This window comes from Balaenoptera borealis (assembly GCF_965194805.1).
Source record: "Balaenoptera borealis genome assembly, chromosome: 4".
In the NCBI taxonomy this organism is placed as follows: domain Eukaryota; kingdom Metazoa; phylum Chordata; class Mammalia; order Artiodactyla; family Balaenopteridae; genus Balaenoptera; species Balaenoptera borealis.
The window spans coordinates 69,467,454-69,490,550 of record NC_138861.1 but is presented as its reverse complement, the minus strand read 5'-3'; the positions used below and the strand labels follow the sequence as shown (position 1 = coordinate 69,490,550).

Here is a 23,097-nt window from a genome sequence, read left to right as displayed (position 1 = left end):
ATTTTTCAATGTGTTTGCTCTGCAAAAATATTGGAGCACTGTTTCCCATAGTAGGTTCAGCAGAACATTACGCCCCATCAGGCTCTGTAGAAAGGGTTCCATGATCAAATTAGTTTGTGAAATTTGCTCACCCTCCCCACGTCCATCTTGGAGATTCACTAATGTACCTCAGCTATTAGAATCCTGATATTATGTTTAATATGATATTTCTTAAACACGTATGGCTAGGAATCCCTGGTTTCTTTCTGTGTAATATGTGGCTAAATCACTTAAAACAGGTGCTTCAAGGACCTCCCTTTGGGAAACATTGCTTTTTAGCCCCTTCATTACAGATCAATCAGCCAAGTTTTGTTTTTTTACCACCACTCATATGATGTGCTACTGAATCATACTAAAAATCAACTGAATCAGATAATTCCTGCCCATTTTCAGTCTGAAGTATGAGCAGCAAAATATTGTAGCAAGTAATCTTGTTTTTTAATGTTCTTCTCATGTAACAGTAAAAGGTACATGTTTTTAAGTTCCAATACTACTGTATTTAACAGGACATTTTTAACTGATTAAAATCTAGATCTTGGGTTCTTCTCTGTAACCTTTCACCTTTTCTTCTTTCTTTATTCCTTCTTTCCTTTCTTTTTCTTCCTTTCTCTTTTTCCTTCCAGTATCCATCCATCACTCATTTTTAATTGTGTGGGTTGCATGCTCTGTGTGTGCTATAGCAGCTTTAAGAGCTTTTTTCCTAGAAGGCTCAGTGGCCTGTATTACAGGGCTTTTCTTTTCCCTTATTATTATATTTTAATTACTGTTGTATTTTCATATGCTTCTTAATAAGTATAGAATAGTTAATAGTGTCAGAATGAAAACAACATCTTTAAAAATTCCAAGTAAGATATATAAAACCATCACATATAAAAATTTATATTTGCTATATGTCTATAGAATACATAGACATAAGTCACATTTATATATATAGCATATCCAAAATTATTGTAACACACTTGCAAAGGTAAAAAGCAAAGGAAAGCACAGCCACTCTTTAAAAGGCCAAATTTTTTTAGCAAATGAAATCAAAATGATTATGAACAAATGTCAAAATTAATGTGGAAGACTACTTTATGTTCTCAGAAGAATACAGCAAAATAATTAAGTGGTGGTGGGTATTTCTTGTTAGAGTTGAATTCCATTTGGTGAAAAATAAGAATATATGACAAAATATTAAAATTAATACATTTATTATTTTGACTCTTTCCCTTCCAACAGTTTTTCTTTGTCCTGGACTACTAAAAGGAGTATACCAGAGTGAACATTTGTTTGAGTCCGACCACCAATCTGGGGCATGGTGCAAAGACCCTCTGCAGGCTTCTGACAAGATTTATTATATGCCCTGGACCCCCTACAGGACTGATACCCTGACTGAGTACTCATCCAAGGATGACTTCATTGCTGGAAGGCCAACTACAACCTACAAGCTCCCTCACAGGGTGGATGGCACAGGATTTGTAGTGTATGACGGAGCTTTGTTCTTCAATAAAGAGCGCACCAGGAACATAGTAAAGTTTGATTTGCGGACTAGGATAAAGAGTGGAGAGGCTATCATAGCAAACGCCAATTACCATGATACCTCCCCTTACCGTTGGGGAGGCAAATCTGACATAGACCTGGCAGTGGATGAGAATGGGCTATGGGTAATCTATGCAACAGAACAAAACAATGGTAAAATTGTCATTAGTCAGTTGAACCCTTACACCCTACGGATTGAAGGGACATGGGATACTGCATATGATAAAAGGTCAGCTTCCAACGCATTTATGATATGTGGGATTCTGTATGTGGTCAAATCTGTATACGAGGATGATGACAATGAGGCCACAGGGAATAAGATTGACTACATTTACAACACCGACCAAAGTAAGGATAGTTTGGTGGATGTACCCTTTCCCAATTCCTACCAGTACATAGCAGCTGTGGATTACAATCCCAGGGACAACCTTCTTTATGTATGGAATAACTATCACGTCGTGAAATATTCTTTGGATTTTGGACCTCTGGATAGTAGATCAGGTAAGTTTGACTTTTGATGGTACTTTAAGGGGAAATATTTACAACTTGCTCTTAGTAAGTTGATTGTATATTTTGATTAGACATCCTTTTGTGGTCTTTCTTCTGGCCTGTGTATTGAAAGTTATTCATTGTCTTTTCAGCTAAAAAATCGTTGCTGTTAATCACTTTCAACTTTAAAAAAGTATAGACATAAGAAACTGACTCTTCCTCCTCTGTGCAGCTAGTCTCCAACCTTCAGCCCTTCTTTGAAGGGCATTTTCATTATCAGCTAGTTAGTTCTTTGTGTAGTGAAGTACACAAAACCTTTGCAAAAATAGAATGCCATCCCATCTAATTAATTGTGACATGCCCTGCGAAGTGCTCTCCACTTGGAAAATGTCAAAGGGTTGGCTTGATATAATTCTTCAGGAGGCCTGCACCAATATATTCAACTCACCAAGAGCATCATATATGACCACCCCTACTGGGAATATTGTCGGTTTGACTGTACATATGTCTGAGTGTATCTAATTAATACATACAGAAAAATGTTCATAACTGATACAGACAAAAAAATAGATCTCAATTTTATAAGAAACAGGAGTGCAAAACTCAGCTTTGAAAAAAATGAGACAAGCTTTAATCCCCATTCTTTAAAATTGTATTTTTCCTCTCTAGGACATACTGTTTACTTTTAATATTGTTTAAAGATAGTCATAAATTGCTTTATCTTTTATATTTCTATTTGCACAAGTGCGCAGAATTATCTTAGTCTAGAAGTTAAATTATTTTAACTAGCAATAATATTGTTCCTCCTGATAAAGTATAATGGAAAAGTAAGATATAGGTGTCTGAATTTTGATAGTAATGTAGCAATTCATAGTTTAATTTTTTTCTTCTAGTGCTTACATGTTAATATTTCTTATTTTCTGCATTGCTTTTACTAGCATGTCATTCTGCTTACTAACTTACTTCACTATATACATATCTTCTTATACAATTAGATTTTAAGTGCCATAGAGCCAGTAATCTTGCCTTACTCATGAATGAATGCCTTTCCACTTCTCACTGTGATAGAATGTCAAATTGGGTGGCATTTTCTCTAATCCCTGTAAGAGTGACAGCAATTCTTTCCATGGCCAGCAATGCTGATATTATGTTGAATTGCTTTGTGTGGAAGGAGAAGCCTAATATGCAACAGCAGCAGAAGCAACTTCTCCTTACTAAGTTCTCAAAAATCTCGTAGACCTGGCTAACCTCTGTACAGGTAAGGTTTCTCAATCCAACACACCCTTCAATTAAAAACCTAAGCAAATCATCTGGAATATTCTGGGAAGACAGTTCTTTCAGATCTGTGATGGTCTTAAACCAAAATTCATATTTTGGCAGTGAAAACTCTTGACGAGCGGTTCTTAGCCTTTTTTGACTTTTAATTGTAACTGGAGTAATTTCTAATTGCCTCCAAAGAAATAACATATAACTCACCGTCTTTTAATGTTCGTGAATAAGGGGCAGTAATGTATATTAATTTTATTTATTGGAAAGATCATGCATTATTTTTGTTTAGAATAATAGGTTAAAATTAATTAGCATTTCAGGTTTTGATTTGATGGACTGAAGCAAATTCTTAGCTTAGGTTTTATAAATTATCCTTAAAGAAAAAGATGATACCATAGCCTCATGTATTTAGAGACTTGCCAAAAAATATTTCTAATGTACATTAATAAAATTATGTGTGTATCCATATATATGACGTAATTGTAATTGTGGACATAGGAAAATTATACCACTCATTTAATTTTGTTTGTTTGTTTGATTATGGGAGTTAAATTATCAGCCATCTTGCCCACTTGTACTAGCGCTCCTATTTGTTAAAAGAATGCTTTTAAAGTGACAAACACTGAGAAATGATAAAGTTCAGCTTTTGAAACAAATTCCTAACTTAAGCCAGGAGATTCAGTTTTCACTCTCTTTAAATGACAGTGAAGCTCTCTTATGTTTTGCAAAGAGTGAGATTTCAGCTGTATTAAATTTGTATATATGATCACAAGAAAAATGATCAATTTTCATGCATGAATGCTCAAATTAAAAAGCTAGTACTTTGGTGTGGACTTAGCAGTTTAGGGGTAGAAAGCATAAGTGTAGAATAATAATAAGTGTACATTTTATGCATGAATATGGGAATTTCAGTTAGCATTAATGGAGGCTGTTCACCTTATTCTACACAAAGTTTCAACTGGGTGTTTCTCTTTAGTATAAATTACATTGACATTTTTCAAAGAAATTTCCTTTAATGAATTCTTATTACGGATCTTCTTATGTGTCTATGTATGGAAACCAACTTACTATAAATATGTTAGGGTCAAAAAGACTAATTCTAAGTCCATAGATCAATAGTATATTTTCTGTTGCCATCTGTTGGAAGCAAGCTGAGTATTTTTGCTCTGATTTCAACTGAGCTCTAATCATTGAAAAGTCACACTTTTGAAGTTTTTATGTAAAGGGGTATCTGTGTTTTACTTCTACTGAATATTACTATTCTTTAAATTAAAAGTTCTGGGTGTTGGAAGTTGAGACAAATATGTTCTCTCAGATGTATAAAAAATCCTCAGGTGAAGCATCCATGGAGGTGGCATACTGCTTCTGAACATGGGTCTGGGAGCCTGAAGGACTTGTGTTTTAATTCTGCCTGTTTGACTGTAGGCAGGCTACTGAGCCTCTTGGTCTTAGTTTCCTTAACTATAAAATGGAAAAAAAATAATACCTATCTCGGAAGATTATTGTTATGATATATGTAATAGGCATAGCAAAATTAACATAAAATCTACCTGCCAACCCTACAAGGACCATTATTATCCATATTATCTGATTGAGGGGCTTAAGGCACTACAGCTCGTATAATTTATTTAAAAATTACTCAGCTATTAAAATGCAGCCCAACTTGAGATTCATGCTCCCTTCCACAACACTAGTAGTGGAAAGTATGCCTACTGAAGCTATGTGTTTAGATGCGTTCACTTGACAGAAGTGATCTCAGTATCCCCATGTGCCAGACACTCGCCAGATGCAAATCTAATTCGCAGTTCTCATGATTAGATAATTACCATAGATCTGCACTCCAAACAATTGCCTCTATTTTTCAATGGTGAAATCATACTGTGTCAAGATTTGTTGAATAATTTAAGAAATAAATAAATGAATTATTATATATATATATATATATATATATATATATATATTAAACCTTCTTATTCAGCATATTATGGGAATGGGAGTATTAGTCCTAACATTTGTTTTATTAAGATTACATGTATGCTTCTCGGGTAGTCCTCTTCACAGTTTGCCATGCACTCCTATGATCTAGAAGTGTTATGTCACCCCATTTATGTCACCCACACACCACCCATACCTACTTCTCCTCTTCACTCAGGTTGTAGCGATATTTGGTAACCTAAAGGAAGTTTAGCCTGTTAAAAAGTGCCAAAGCACTTTAACATCTAATGCACTTTCTTCCAGAAGAAGTAATGAGAGAAATTAGTCAGTATTTACAATGGGAAAGAAAGTGAACAACTGTTCAATGAATTTTATTTTCGGAACATATTCTCAAATTTTTCGGTTAATGAATTACAGGAATTTTTTCAACTTAGAGAAAATAGAAAGTGTATTCAAGTGAATAAGTGTGTTCCTTTGAAAATACATTTTGTCTGCAGAACAGGTGATTGATTCGGTTTTGGACACCAGTATCAAAAATGCCTGTAAGCATTAGCACCTGAGGATAAAGTAAATATGAAAGTGCTATTTTTTTTTCTGAGCAGAGAAGTAGCAAATCTAGAATTTTTCTCAAACGTACTTGTAACTGAGCCTTTTTCCTGTCTTATAAAATACGATAAAACTATACATTCATCATTGCCTCCAATTGGCTATCTTTTGTAAGATACACATTAAAAACCTCCAAACAATACTTAGCTATTTCACAAGTTATTTGAGTGATTCTCATGTCAGCATCATAATTCTAAAATTCTACCTGATGTCCTGATACATCCGGTGTGAGGGAATTAAATAGTTGCTTTACTTGCCTTTAGTTAACTGGTATTGAATGACTTTCACTCTTGAGTTCTTTCTCCTAAACCACCTCGTGCTGAGTTCATTATTCACTGATAAACAGGAGATGTGAGGTATTTTCTTTGACTCTTCCATTTTGTTTCTAAAGTGTCCACTGAATAATCTAAACTTTCCTTGTCAAATATACAAATATTTTCCACTATTTCCTACTGAAGGAAGAAGAAGTAGGCTCAGGTTGATTATAAGAGTAGACAGAGAAGCCCAGAGCCAAAAATTTTCTGAAATTAGTGTGTCTAACAGATCTAAAAATCTATTGGTTGAGGTTTAGTGAAACACATCAAGCAGTCAGTATGAACCACAAATAATAAGAACCTGTAGCTACTGTCTGGTGCCTGCTCTTCTGCTTCCCAAATACAGTCCACATTTTCTTGAAAGCCATTTGAGATGATGTAAATGTAATTCTTGTCTATGCTGAAGATAGTAGACTCTAAAACCACAACAAAAAGCCTACACATAACAGTTTAACAATGCAGATAAGGTTGAACCTTCTGTCCTTATAATATGCTAATTAAGTGCATCTGGGTCTCCAGTAAAAGCTGTGGCTATGTAGTGATGAATAAGAACTTTAAACACACATGACACCTCGTTAAAATGTAATTTTCACATCATATATCTGAGCCCTTTACTTTGACAGCTGAGTAATGTGAGTGCTGGGCAGAGAATCTTGAACATTTCGAAACTGTCACGTGTTTAATAAGTAGCTGAATCTGCTTCCTGAACGATTTAGTTAAATATGTTGCACCCTAGTCACAAAATAGAGCCTGAAAGTAGTGGGATTTTAAATCAAACTTGTCCTCAGTGTATGGGTTATGATTGCTTCACAGTTCCACTTGAGATGCCACATTGTCTCTAAAGTTTAATTTACATCTATCTTAGTAGCCGAGTGAACTTTACAGAAAGGAAAAATTGCTACTTGTTGCTAATTTCATCCAGGTCTGTATTTTTATGCATCATCTGTTTGCCTGTCTGCAGAGGAGCCCTCTCTTTTTCTCTCCAATGCTTCTTCATTGCCTGTAGTGACAGCTGCTGCCTGAAGGGCATTGCTGCTGGTGATTTTTCAGGGAGCCCAGCCAAAACTTGCAAAATTTGCAATAGCTATTCCATTGCCACTTAACATCAGTTGAATTCTCTTATGTTTGTTTTTACATGTCTTGTATTTTTCTTCTTCATAATTGAAGGCTAAACCTTTCCTAGAACAACACCTTCTGCTTTTCGGGCTCTGAATATCAACATCACAGCCCTGTACAAAGCACAGCTAGCTGGACCTGGCTTTGTACAGCTGAGCCCGGCTTTGTACAGCTGATCCCAGCTTTGTACAGCTGAGCCTGGTGTTAGCCATTCATCCCACATCTAGGTGACCCTCCTAATAAAGGAGACAAGCTGCAAGGTTCACAAATGTTACTAACTTATTAATTTTTTTTTCCTACAGAGTGATGTCCCTGATAAATGTATAATTATTAGGACAGTAATCATGATTATTTCTACATGTAACTCACAGTCATAAAGGATGACTTATTTGTGAATAAGCTTCCCACTCACACCAGCTGTCTTTTCTGTAGCCATTTCACTGCTCATTAGCACATCCACCAGAGGGCAGGCAGGTGGAACTGAAATAGTTTGGCTGCTCATTATTAGCACATCTTGTCAGGGTTGGCAATAGTGATTATAATGGGATTTCTGGTTATTGAGGGGTTCCACTTTAGAATACTCTGCTTCTATCCATATTAACACAAATAAGTGAGAATTAACTTTATTATATAGCAAACTCTGACATTTGCTTTATTTCTCTGTTTTTTTTTTTTAAATTTTAGACAATGAACAAATACCTTAGAATAGGGTTGCCAAGCAAAAATATGAATTTAAGCAGAAGAGTATTTCCCTCTTAATAACTACTTTCCACCACAGAGCTAAATTCTCAGATAATAATGATTAATGACCAAAAATTTAAGATACCTAAATTACCTGAATAATCTACCATGTTGTATAATTTTATGGGATGAGACATGTCAGATTTCCCTGAAAACAAATGGATAATATCTTTTTTGTTTGCTTAATAAGAACTTGCCTGTTTCTCTTCATTCCCTTCAGTAGTACAAATTCATAGCCAAACTCTATGCATCCACTTACCCCAATGAAAATACAAATTAAAATTTTCTAGTACTTTCTCTCTGAAGTGTCATGTGACTGAAATATTTTAGCCTTAAAATTTGGATTTTTAAAACTAATGTTAGAAAAAACAATTCTACCAAAAATATACAAATGCAAGTGAAGTTAGGTATTTGTTGATTTCATAACTTAGAATTATCTCTTATGCTAATTTTTTAAATAAGAAATGTTTTTGAAGAAATTTTTGCCTTTGAGAGAAAATGGCACTTAAAAACACTTTGTTCAATAAAAATATAAAATCATAAACTTAAAAAATTTTTGAAAACAAAATTTCAAAATCTATGATAATTTTGCTATATAGTATACATATTTACATATTAAACAAAAAAAGAGACTTTTATATTTTATAGAGAAACCCACTGAGAGAAATCTGAGACAAATAGTGATTATAGTGGGGAAGGGGTTTCTGAAAATTCATTCTTTATTTTGATACAAAAAAATAAATCCTTCAACCTGTTTGTGGAGAAGAAGCTTGAAAGTGGAGTTGGAAATATTAAGATAAGGTCAAAGGTGAAAAGTGAAATTCAGGCACAAAATCAAACCTGCTGCAGAAAGCAGAAGCAGAGAGCCAGACTGGGCTTAAGTCAGAAGTCCAATGATTGATTGATAGGTCTTTCTTCCTCTCTTTCTCTCTTCTTTCTCCCTTCCTTACTTCCTTTCATTACTCAAGAGACTTGGCTTTAGGTAGCTGAGGCCAAGCACTGTGCTATTCTCTGTGGTTACAACTGTGAACAGGGCAGGCATTGGCCCTGCCCTCATGGAGTTTACAGAATAGTGAAGACAAATAAGAAACAGAAAGAGAAAGGGGGAGGGGTGTCAGAAAATAGTAGTACTTATTAGCTAATGTTTGTGGAGCGCTTTCTTTTCTGGCCTTTTACATAGATTGCCAAATTGAATCCTAATAAAAATCATGCAAAGAAAACATTATTCTCATTTCCAGATAAAGAAATTTAGGATCAGAGACGGTAAATAACTCAAATGTCACATACATAGTCCAGAGTTACAGTTAGAATGTTAGTCTGTCTGACTTTCTGCTATGTCATGTTGCCTCCAATCAGTAATTAAAAAGAATACAGGTGCCATAGCTAAGGAGCAAGGGAAAAGCAGGAAGGCAATGTACAGGTAGTAGAATATAAGCAAAGCAGGTAAAATGAAGTAGCAAACGCAAAGCAGCAAGGCCACATCAAACTCCTTTAGAATAAGGACAAGCAAACAGCAGCTAGTGTTATAAAGCACCTACTGAACTCTGCCCTGCATCTGGCCATCTGGGCAGTGGGGTGGAGGGCCCTCCTTGGCATGTGCCTCGCTCCAGTGCTTGGCAAACAGTATCAGTGTATGAAACAGTATCAGCGTATTACAACAGGGTGGCTGGCAGACGGGCAGGCCTTCCTCACCTGGGTCTCTGGTCTCATTTGGCTGAAGCCTGAGAGTGAGCAGTCTCCACTGCTTTGCTGGGTACTCCCCTCCCCGCGTCCCCGGCCAAGACCTGCTCTAGTAAAGTAGAGGTGCAGCGGTCTTGTCAGGAGGATGGTGTAGGATGTAGGAGCTACAGGTGTTTCTGGAGAGGACTTTGGAGAACTGAAGAGATGGTTCCAGATCACTTCCGTTTTCACACACACACACACACACACACACACACAAAGCGCCTGCCATCCCCTCCAAATTGTACTGGGTTTCACACACATGCCGTAACGCTTAAAAAAAGTGCTATGAAGTACAGATGTGGAAAATAAGACTCAGAAATGTAAAATCATCTGTCCAGAGAAACCCAGTTGATAAATGTAGATGTGGGTTTCAAAGAAGCCCAGGTTTATTTGACTAAGTCATGAAGCTGAAACGGTTTATATTTACAGTGGGAAAAATTATAATACACACAAACGTACAATAGAACATGATATAATGGTGCATAGGTTTGATGTGGGGGATGTGTGTGTGTGTGCGTGTGTGTGTGTGTGTTCCTGTTCCTAGAAATGCTTGAAGAAACAGATTTAACTATTGGAGGATTAGAAGACTTAGAAACTTTTGTGGAAATTCTGAGCAATTTAAAAGACCGTATGCTAACAGATGTGTGTGTAATCTAAAAAAAGGTTCTGAAGAACCTAAGGGCAGGACAGGAATAAAGATGCAGACGTAGAGCATGGACTTGAGGACATGGGGAGGGGGAAGGGTAAGCTGGGACAAAGTGAGAGAGTGGCATGGACATATATACACTACCGAATGTAAAATAGATAGCTAGTGGGAAGCAGCCGCATAGCACAGGGAGATCAGCTCGGTGCTTTGTGACCACCTAGAGGGGTGGGATAGGGAGGGTGGGAGGGAGGGAGATGCAAGAGGGAGGAGATATGGGGATATATGTATATGTATAGCTGATTCACTTTGTTATAAAGCAGAAACTAACACACCATTGTAAAGCAATTACACTCCAATAAAGATGTTAAAAAAATACAAATAAATTAAATAAAAATAAAAGACTTTAGAGCTTTGGGGACTGGCTCTTTGTTAGATTTATTTCTACTTATTTCCATTTTCTTAATCCAGATGTTTTGCTAGCAATACTATTATGGTTACTATCTATGAGCAAGATTAGAAAAATGGGGAAAAAGTAAAACGAAGAAAGAAAAGAAAGGAGTTAGTGAGGCAAAGAATGAGGGAAATAAATTTTATTTCCTAAAAATAAATGGACAAGAAATGAATGAGTTCCCTTTCTTCAAAGGGAGGGTGATGAAAGGGCATGCATTTAAAAATTTTAATTTTCCAAGATTGATTTAAGAAATAACCTCAAGTGATTAAAGATAAAATTAAAGACAAAGTATGGAATACTTATACCTTGCTGGTTGAAATATAAATTGTTGTTAACCACTTTTGAGAGAAACTTGGCAATATCTAGTAGAGCCCATGTCTACATGATTGGCATATCTTATATACTAGCAAATCCACTTCTAGGTTTGCTCACTGGAGAAACTTTCTTACATGTGTGCATAGAGAGCAAGGTTTGTGTGTGGTTGCCCAAGTGACTAATAAGCAGCTGGAATAGGAGACATGAATGTGACATCTATCTTTGCTGGCACAGATATATTAAAAGCCCTGGTCAGTGTTGAAGGTAGAAGGAAACATTATGTGATCAGTTATTCCTTAGAAAGAAATATACTAAGTTAAGTACTGGTACCATGAAATGATAAGTAAGAAAAGATCTTATACTGGAATTTACTCTTTCTAGTAATATCATTCCATTTGGTCTCAAGCTGGCTGTAATAACTTAAAGAAGCCAGGATTATGATTTGCCAAAGTACCAACAACCTTTAACACCTGTAACTCTTTCTCAGAAATCATGACATGGTTAGTAAAAGAAGCCCTCTCTTGTCAGAAAAGGAAAATTTTACTCTGAAATTCTGAGTGTGACATAATAGTAGCTGTTATGTGTTTCAGCCACTGTGCACATTAAACAGTTCTTGAGAATTTAATTGCTTTAAAAGTATTTTTATACCTCCTTCACTGAATTTTCCCCCTGAGTATGAATAGATTCATATATTCTGGATTCCTATAACAGCTTTTGGTATAACAATAATTTTTCAGCTTTCAGGAACATGGCAAAGTACTTCAGGGGATGAACAGGACTACTGAGTTAGCTGATCATGTTCCAAAGTTAAGAATTTACAATGCCATGACACAGGTTCAAGTCCCCAGTTTTTGCAAGCATGGAAAAGCTAAAATTTTCTAAACCGAATGGTGAACTAGAAGACATATGTGAATTAAGGTGGAGGTTTTAGTTCTCTGAGTTATACAACTGAAAAAGATGTTAATCTTAAGAGATAAGTGCCATGAAAGTATTGAATTTCAGGACAGAATATCACATAAGGAATATAAAAATAATTATCTAGTGGAGTTGAATTGTATATTGGGGTTAGAGTCTAAAATCATCTATTAAAGTAAAAATTAAATATAGTCAAACTTATTTTTGAAACTCCTTTAGTAGTTTATAAAATATAGTGAGTTTTTAAAAATATATCCATGTAGAGTACAGAGATAGCATTATATGTTATTGTGCAATGAATATAGTGCATAATAAAAGGTACCTTTACAGAGTATAATTTTATAATATTTTAATTACATAAAAGAACTACATGAATTCATTTAAATTGAATGTAATTTCTGTGATACAATTACTCTGTATTAAAAAAAAAGAGTTCCATAGTTATTTCTGTGTAAGTTCTTTCCGTGAGAGCTTTTTTCCCTAAGCAATACATGTATTCTTCTTGAATATATTGATTTGTACTTTCCTATTAAACTTATATACAATTATTAGATCACTTATTAAATGCCTCAGCAGTACAACTAAAAAAGTTATGTGACATAAGAATATTTAATTATATCAGAAATATTCATTATGTATTGCTAATTTTTCTTAGAAAGCAGGTTTAAATGATTTGGAATTTAGGTCATTATACATTTTTCTACTATTGCTTATGTTTGAAAAATTTTCTTTTAAGTTTTTTTAAAAAGATTTATGTAGAATAGGCCTATTCATTATACCTAGTACATTTTTTAACAAGCTGAGGATCCAGAGTTTTAATGATAGTTAATTTCTTAATGGTTCAGATTTGAGCTTTTCTGGGTTTTCCCAAATTTCTTTAGTGAGTATGTTAAGTCTCTGAAATATTTGAAATAAATTTCTGAAAATTAAGCTAATATTCCACATGACCAGAGTAACAATAAGCTATTTAGAATTCTATGATGGAATGTAAAAAGGCCTTCTAATTGTGTTCAGGACAATTACCCAACTACCTAATTCCCACCCCCTTGTGACTAGGACACACAAATAAGAAATTGCCATAGTCTTACTCAGAGAATGAAACTGTAAGAGAGGAGCCTTACTCCATTTCTAGCTTATTTTTCTTTGCTAAGGAAGAAAATTTGTAGTTCTTAAAAGTATTGGGCATTCCTAGAAACTTTGCTTCTACCCCTTGACTACAGAGTCATTATATTATTTGGTTTAGTGGTATTTTCTGTCAATTTTGACTTTTAAACTTTTAAAGCATCAGTTTTCACCAGTTGTTTGTAAGGATAAAAATTGAAAAGGCAAAAACATAAAAAGACAACCATGAGTTTAAATATACCCACATTGAATTTGAATGAAAAGAGAGTCAACCATTCTAATCAGATGAAACTTAAATATTTTGCTTTTAGCTTTGACAATAAAGCAGATAAATTTGCCAATCTGAAACTTTCAATATTTTTTTTTTATTTATACAACTATGCCCTTTTTATGTTCATGCTTATATTTTCTAGGAAGAAGTAGGTAAGTATGTTTATTGAACATAGACATTAACCATTAAAATAAGATATCCAATGAATATTTTTGATGAAGGAAAAGCACTAATGGTTTTTACCTTGGTATAATGATATTAAAAACCATTCATAGTGAAAGTATTAGAGTGTTTTGCTGCAATTTTATGTAGTTATTTTGGGAGGCAAATAATTTTGTTCTAGTGAACAGTGGGTTTAAATACTTTGGTGAATTAAAGCCTCTTTTTATATTTCTTTGTGTAATAGAACTTAAGTGTGTGCAAACAGGTTATAGGCAAGTGATTCCTAAGTTATATAGGATAATGGATCTCAAAGCGTAGTCCAGCAGGAACTTGTTACAAATGCAAATTCTCAGGTCTCACCCCAGATTAAATCAGAAACTCTGGGGGTGAATCTCAGTAATCTATTTTTAATAGGCTGCTAAATTTGAGAATTACTGTGTAAGCCATAACCCCTAGGTTGTATATACTAGGTTAGTATACACTATGGAGTATAATTAAAAACATTAAACTTTGTTTTGTTTTTTTTTTTTGCTTTCTAAATTTCTGTGATATTTGTTGATTGCCTTTAAGTGTTTCCCAATCCCCTATCTGATGACTCCTGCAAAGAGGCTGTAAAAATCACTGAGGGAGCATGTTAAAATGCAGATTTCCTGTCTCTTTCAAATCACAGCCCTAAAATGTTGATTCAGTATGCAAAGTGAGGCGTGGGGATAGTATATTTTAAAGATGATTCTGGGTTTGGAAAAAATCACTACTCTAGATTCCCTAAGGTTTAAATAAAATTTATATCTTAGCAGGAATGTTATCTTAATGCATTAAGAATCTGTGGAGCGATACATACTTTCTACTTCCTCTCTGGGCTAAGGCTGTTCTGGCAGTGAAATGCATCACTTTGTTTTATTAAATGACCCTGTTTTGTATCCTCATAGAATTACTACCTGTGTGGTTGACAGAAAAGAACAGCAGCCTGATACAGGATGGACACATCCCCTCTCAGGCTTGTCCTAGCAATGCAAGATGCCATTCATCTTCACCTTGAATAGCTGGAATAAATTAACACAGTGAGAAGAGCAATGAGACTCTAGGCAATCATGCAGTGCCTCCCAACCACTCATGGTCTAATCATATGTTGGGAAACAAACAAACAAACAAAAAAGGTGAAAAATGTGCAGGAAAACAAATTAGACCTGTCACTATATTTGAAGGAATGTAGCAACCAGTATAATCCCATCCTTAACCATGAGCAATACCTCAAACTTCCATATTCTAATTTAAGGCTAAGTTTTGTTTCATAATCAAAAGTGAGGTAGAATTCTGAAATTTTCATTTATGCTCATAATTTTACAAGTATACTAACACATAGTCTGGAATACATGATAGTTCCTTCTTCTGTCCATTCCCACTGACTTTTGTAAACATGGACAGATGACAAGCTGTTTTGAAATGCTATTTTGCTGCCTGAGTCCGATCACTCTTTCTGACTGTTCATTTATTCTGGCTATTCAAGGCCAGCATGAATGGCACTCAGATTTGCCAGCTGAGATCTGAGTGGATGCAGAAAACGTGCCCATCCTGAATCAGGCTGATGTGTAATCTTTGTTTGGTCCAGCCCCCTGCTGCTCTCATTTTTCTCTTTTAAGACAGAAACATCTAGTGGCTTTGACCTAATAAGAATGTAAAATTTAAAAGCATGTTTTCAAATGTGAACCTGTTGAATTAAATATGCTGATATGCTTAAAAGGCACTCAAAAATTTTATATCATTTTAATTTTTAAATTAAAATTGTGCATGGAATTGCTCTTCCACTAAAGGAAATAACTATTTTTATGAAAAACTTTATGTTAAATTTTCCTTTCGCCTTTTAAAAAATATCTATTATTAGAGTTATCCCTAGAAATATTTGGCTTAGTGACTAGGGTAAATAGTAGTTGTTTGTTCCAAAGATTTTTTTGTTCAGTTTCCTCTAATTATTTTAATTTTACACCATCCATTCCCCTGATTTAGTGCTGAAAATACAGTCATTCATTCTTGTTGCATGAAGTTTGATTTATTTGTTTTGACTGTACTCTATTCCGATTAGTATGTAAGGCAATTCTGCTATTTTTCCTGTTTAAAATAATATGAAATAGTAAAAGCAATAAAATAATATGAAGCCTCACACAAGCCTTGGGGTTTTTTGCATTTCTAAACTATAGGAAAAAGGAAAATCTAAGAGATGGAAAATCTAAAAATCTTGTCTTACTAATAGCTATCATGATTTCTGATTTTAGATTCTAAGTATATTCTCTTTGAGATAATTCAGAGGCCTTTTAGATTTCCTTAATTATTTTATATAATACGGCTAAAAATTTTACATAATTCATTTTGTCAACAAATACTTATTGAATTCTTAATTTTGTGTCCAGCTCTGTACTCAAGATCTTAAATTAATTAGAATGAATATGTGATGGAATTGATCCTTTTAAATTTCAAAGCAATTCATTTTAGTGTCAAAGTGGACTGACTATACTGCTTGAAATGGGACGAGTAGGACATAGTTATCATTTGGCAGGGTATCGATGGGTACTATAGGCAGAGATGCAACACTGGCTGCATCCTAAATATGTGAGCTCCCTGCTATTTTGACATACTCAGCTTATACTAGATTCCTTTCTTTTTCCATTAATGAGAAAGAATAATATTCACTGATTCAGTCTGTAGCACTTGGCCATTATTTGCTGAGCTGTATAAACAATGAGCAGCTGTATCATTGTTTATATTACATGATTTTGTTTATTCATTTAAAAATTTTATGACAGTAGTGTGGCTTAGCAGCATGCTTATGGTAATGAAGAAGTTAATTAGCAATGTTGAGCAAGACTTCAGGAGATGAGTTTTAATAAGTAGTACTGAAAATATTATAGTAGTTATCCACAGATAAACATAATAAGCCTCAGACAAATGGGAAAAATGTTCAGATTACAAAAATATCACATTAGAATCCTTTGGCTTTCAGTTTCCAAAGAATAGCACGGATAAACACATACTCATTCAGATACCATAATTTCCCTGTTTTGTTTTGTTTTTTTCCTTAACAAAAAACTACAACATGGGTAGAAAATGGAAGATTACTTTAATAGAAAATAAGCAATCATCTTTAAATAATAAATTCACTCTGAAAGACGACTCTGCCAGTAAAAGAGTCAGACAGCTTACCAAGAATCCTGGAATTACATGAGCTTTCCAGCCCAGAAATATTGATAGACATAGTCTGAATGTGTTAGTCTGCTTCATTTTACAGCCAAAGAAGTCTTAATTCAAGGATCAGGAAATCCATAATTGGAAAGTATCCCATAATCACTGCTGATATTTTCCTATATTTATAAGTGACTTTATTGTATCATAAGCCCACTGAAGAGCTCTGGATTTTGATAAGAAAAGTATTCTCAGGCTCCATTTACTAGACCTGGTGTTATCAGAAATTCACTTCTGCTGGCTATGCATTAGCGTGTCATGTAGTATTTGATAGAGTGATATGAAAAAGCTTATATTGGAGTATTTTAATACAGCATCAATTTTGCCTGGGGGCTAAACAGAGGTTAAACTTACATTTCTTGCCATTTGTAACTTAGTGGATACTATGACTCATTTTGGGAATTCATTATGATCATGGCAGGTGATGTTACTATGTTCTTTTGTCATGCACCATCAGCAGTGTCTCCATATCTGGGCCAAACTCATTGGATAACTTAGTATATATTCAATTCCCATAGACATAAAGAGGTTATTTATAATGAGGAAAAGGAATTTTTTTTCTTGTTTATAAATGTCGGATATATGAGTCTCATATGAGTGGGAAGTGCCAAAAGTTATTAAAGCCAAGAGAAGTTAGATTGGTGATAGGAGATATTTTGAAAAGAGATAGTTCCAGGAAATTGTACATAAAGCTCTCAATGAAGATTTTTTGTTGGATGAGTTATGCACACACTCAAAATATTATTTTATTTATTTAACATTTTGTGAGTGTTTATTATGTACAAAATACTTTACTGAATGCTGTGAGAAATAAAGTAAGAGCCTTGGCTCCATAGATAAGAAACATGTAATTCAGTTGGGCGGGCAGTGCACTGGAGCAAAGTCAAGTCATGCCAAGTAACCAATATTTTAATTTTTAAAAAAACTTACCAAATTAATAATAATACATCTTAATAAAAAATAATAAATCTTGCAAAAGTCATATTCAACTTGGATTTAGTTTTATTTAAATGAGGTATTTAGCCAACTCTTATATGACAGTCTTAAGAGAAGATGAAGAAATGTGGATTGGATTAGATTAGGTTACATTACATAGAATTGCCAATATTTTTGCAGTTTTGGTTTACAAATTACCAGTTTCATATGACTTGACTTAATATAATGTAACATCTTCATAAGTGGCTTGAATTACCAAGTGAGAGTAAAGAAATATGTTGATTTGTCAGAGTAAGCGTAGAAGGTGGTCTTTTGAGCATGTTGACAGGCTTTGTCACTGGCCCTCTCCTGCTCAATATTTTTAATGAATAACTTTGATGAAGATATAGAAAATGTGACAATTTGCATTGATAGATGACAGATTATTGGGAGGAAATATAATGGACCAGGTGATAAAATCAGGAACCAAGTGGATCTGGACAGCCTGTATCAATGATCTAAAATGAAAAAGATGAAATCTGACACGGATAAATGTAAAGTCCTCTGTTTAGGTTTGTTTGTTGGTTTCTTTGTGTATTACATAATACCCAAATGAGAAGACTCTGCTAGACAGTTGTTCATGTGAAAGAAAAAACAGAACAAAACTTTTAGTTCATTTTCAGTCAGCAAATACAAATTAGTTGACTCACAGCATAATATACTGGGAATGCAATGATCCAAACCCAGTTAGTCCCTATCTTCCCAAGCTTATAGGATGTGGAGGACCACAGATTAAATTTATATCAACAATTTGAAATATGGGGTAGAAAAGATGAATGCAGTCTTCAAATGTGTTGATGATAACAAAAACAATAACAACAACAACAAAGTACCTGGAATAAAGAAGAAAATTTCATGCTATTCCCAATTTTTCAGACCATTTCCTAAGAATTTGGTTCAGAACTTCTGGGCACTAACTTTTACGAGCAATGTTAGTATATGAGAGTTCGTCCAGTGGAGGATGTGTAGGTTTGTTGTGTATTCTGGGAACTATGATCCATTTGATCCATTTGAAGGATCAGGATATTTAGCTAACAGAGATGAGATCTGATTGCATGAGTTTGAAAATGGCTCCTCCACTTACTAGTTGTGTGACTTAGGGCACGTTACTTGGCCTATCTTCACCTTAGTATCCTCACCTATAAAATGGAAATTGTGATAGTAGCTACATCTCAGGTTTGTTACAAAAAGTTGGTTAATATTTGTAAAGTACTTAAAACTATGAATGAAATATAAGTGACATATAAGTGCTAAAAATGCATAAATGGCTAGCAAGGGAGAGAGAGAGTGATAGATTATTAATAAATAAATAGAAGGGTTTAGTAGGGAAATCAGAGGTGTCTTCAAAGATCTGAAGAGAAGTCTGTAGATGAGAAGGTATTTGTACTTCATTCTTCCTACAGTGAGCAAGGGCAAGTTGTTAGAAAGCACAGGGTGAAGAAAAATCATAGTCTTTTATAAAATATTTAAAATTTTTACATTTAGTCAATTGTATTTCTGCAGTGCTCTCCTCCTTCCTAAATTTTGGTAATTGCTAAAATGATGCAGAATTGGCAAATTAGCTTCAACAACCCTGCAACTTGACAGCTTTTATATGAACTAGGCAGCAGTGTTTTTAAGGTCTAAACAAATTTCAGAAATATTGTCAACTCCTAATATGAAAACAAAATGTATTCTAATAATGGTTTGGGACCTAACTGAGTACATGCCATGTTAGGGCATGACTGCCTAGTGACTGATAATATAGCTGACTTACAGTGGTAACCAGAGGTTGTAAAGTCTATTCCAGCAGCGCTTCTGCCAGAGATTATCTGAATAAACTCAAATAATTTTCTTAGCCTCTCTTTTTCTTTAACCAAATAAAATCTCATCAATGCAGTGCTATTGCTAGCATTATTGGAGATTTCTTGTAGTAACTTGTCCTACTGTGGTGACTTCTTCCTTTGACTATTCTTAATGGATTTAGTGAAACCTCTCTTGCTAACATTAATATAATGTAACATTTTCAAAGTAAAACCATGGTTATGAAGAAACAGAGGAGCTTTTGAAATATTTCTAAAAGTGACTTCCTTAAAAGGGAATTGCTTTTTTCCCTGGTATGCTAAGTCTACAATATTTTTAGGCCAACCACAAATAATCCAGAAAAATAAAAGTGTTAGCACATCCACTGACACTGTGGCTCAGTGATATTAGCTGTGCAGTGTTGTATAATTGGACAACCGAGGTTTTCCTTATAAACTTGGAGACTGTATACCTAAGATACTTGTATGTATACTAGCTGTAATATTATAGCTTCATCTGTAGAATGTTAGTTTTGTGTCTCCACTGATACGTATCTACATTCATGCTGTTAGAAAGCCATTTAATGTTGTTTTGGCTGTTTTCATAAAAACCAATTTCTCCTTACTAGAAATGTATAAGGTTTGGGATGTGATTAGTAAGCAGTCAGTTTTTAGCATTCAGTAAATAGTTCTCTTATTCATCTTCCTACAGTTTAAACATTTATTCATTCATTCACTCTGTTTTCATGAGGTTACTTGGTGGACACTGTGTGTGGATTTAACATATATAAAGAAATATATATTTTGCCCAAAATGAATGCAGTCCAGCTGGGGCACAGACCTTAAATGAATAAACCAAATGGAGAAAGGAGAGGAAGAGCATTCGTAAAATGATGAAATAACAATCAAAAAGGCAAAAGACGTGAGTGACTATGGGGAAAAAAGGAGATATAAGGTGTTTGATAAGGCACCCATTCCTTAGTTGCTATTGCCATTAACCAACAGAGTATTACATTTCTCATAGCTTTTATTTATTTTTACTTTTTAACCAATAACCTATCTGAAAAGGGTATTATATTGGATAGTATACACAATGAATTTTTAAAAATTGCAGTTTTTGCTCACAGATGAGCTTATGAACTAATAGGATATTCTTACCCTAAGTGAGTTTTTGGTAAAGAAACACTCTAATGTTTGCCCATTATGCTTTCATATATTTATTGTAATATAATTTATCAGTTTATAGATTTTAATGAGAGCCACTCAGCTTTCTGAAAAATTAGAATGGAATTCATCATGTGGTACCTCAAATAATCCTTATATTATGATGGTGATAAACCATACATCCAAAATAGACCTATTAATTTACTAATAAAAGCAAATGTTTTATATCCAAGAACTCTCGTTTTACAGTATCAATAACAAAAATTAGATCTTTGTGAAGTCTTATCCTGATTATTTAAGAGTTTCTTTAGTATTAAAAAAAGAAAAAAGAAAATTTATCACACAAAGCAATGCTAATTCTAATGGCATTCACCAGTACAAAAAAGATAAAGAGAAATCTAGAATATAAATTAATTAATTAAAAATAAATTTATTAACCATTCTTAATTTCCCATATAAGTTATGCCCTGGGAGGTTGTTACAGGCAAAGGAGTTGTTATTATGTCCTGAAAATGACATAATTTGTGAATAATTCACTAACCTCACAATGGAATAGATCATTTCTCTTTGATATGTCACATAAGATAGAGTATTGTTTTCCACTAATTGCATATGTTATCCAGGCATTATTGGGCATCCTAGAATTTTGTGAAAATTTCCAATTATCCTCACATTATTTTTCAAATATTCCAGATCTTAGTAAATATAAAAGTAACATCATGGATTTAAAAAAGCATAGGCCCATATAACAGTGAATTTGGATTAAATAATATTTTGCCACTGTGTTATTTGAAAATCTTATTGTATGTTCCTTCAATATTATGAAGTAACACCATAAAGAGTTTTATGGGGATTTCAGCTTATGCCTGTGAAAGAAGAAAACAAGCCAGTGAAATTTGAGATCCAAAGCAAACCCATTCCAAATCTATTTTTCTTGCAGTTTACCATTAATTGAAAGTTTGCCAGAACTCCTTGTATGTTATTTCCTTTATTTTTTATTAAGGTCCTACCTGATTTCAAAGATAATTTTTTAAATTTTTTAAATTAAAGAATAAATTGTATACAGTAAAATTCACCCATTTTAGTATAGGATTCTATAAATTTTAACAAATGTAGTCATAAATTCACTACCACAATCAAGGTATAGAATAGTTCTCCAAAAATCAGAAAAAGTTTAAGGTGTCTTATATTGGTACATAATATAGAGTAAATGCACATAACCTAAAACTGAAAAAGACTAAGAAAAACAATAAAGAAAATACAGTGAAGAAAGTAATGAGGCTAAAAATGCATACTACATAACGTGATATCTGGCCACAATTTTGACAGTAAGGAACTTTTCCTATAGACGAGAATATGATAAAAAGACTTATGTGTGTATGTGTGTGTATGTAACTGAGTTATCAAATATTGCAGTCAAGAATGATTAGATGTTATATATATATATATATATATATATATATATATATATATATATATATATACACCATTATTCCAGTGTAATAAGTTTTTCCTTACATGAAATCAATATCTTTTACCCAGTTTTTTAAAAGTTTTCTACTTCCCTTTGGAGCAGGATGCAATAAATCAACTTCCATTTAAATATAATGGCCCATCACAAATTTAATAATTGCCCTTTTTTCAGTCTTCTTCTCCAGTCTGAGCATCATGTATCATCATAACAAGGTTATTAAGACTCCTTATCTCCTTTTCTCTTTCTATTCTCAAAACTGGGCACAACATAGAGATATAATGTGATCAGTGTAGAGGTGGTTTGACTATCATCAGTGGTAACCACCAAAATTTATTGAGCTTTTCTAATGAACTGTGAGGTTTTATTTTTCCCATTTCACAGATGAAATAGAGAGTTACAAAGATTGGACTGTATCTCTATGATCGCATAACTAGTAAGCTTAATACTGAAGTTTCAATCTACATTTGACTCTGTTCAGAATACTAAACCATTTTAATACAGACTGAGAGTATATCAAAGTTTAAGCATCTGTATCGTTCTATTGATTCATGATGAATTTATGGTTAAGAAAACCAAGTTGAGCTTTCCAAAACATGACTTTTCTATGTGAAATATAAAACTATGTCTCCTCAACCCTATATATATATACATGTACAATCCATATTTTAAAATTTAAATTCAGCCCAATTATGAGATCTTAAATGAAGTCATTCTTCACTTTTAAAATTTAAGTAGAGAATAGAAAATATTTTAATAAATTTTAACATTGGAGCCAGGATATTAGAAATTTATATATTTATGGCATGAAGACATGCATTAAAGCTGTTCTATTTAT

The 23,097-nt window shown here is 33.7% G+C and overlaps 1 protein-coding gene across 2 annotated transcripts in view; it reads left to right on the top strand.

Moving 5' to 3' along the window:
- ADGRL3 (adhesion G protein-coupled receptor L3) overlaps positions 1–23,097 on the top strand; it is a 563,380-nt gene that overhangs the window by 245,820 nt on the left and 294,463 nt on the right. For both annotated transcript variants that reach the window (XM_082390059.1, XM_082390060.1), the window contains one exon: positions 1,261–2,061. In XM_082390059.1, coding sequence (XP_082246185.1) covers positions 1,261–2,061 — 801 coding nt within the window. The remainder of the gene's footprint in view (positions 1–1,260; positions 2,062–23,097) is intronic.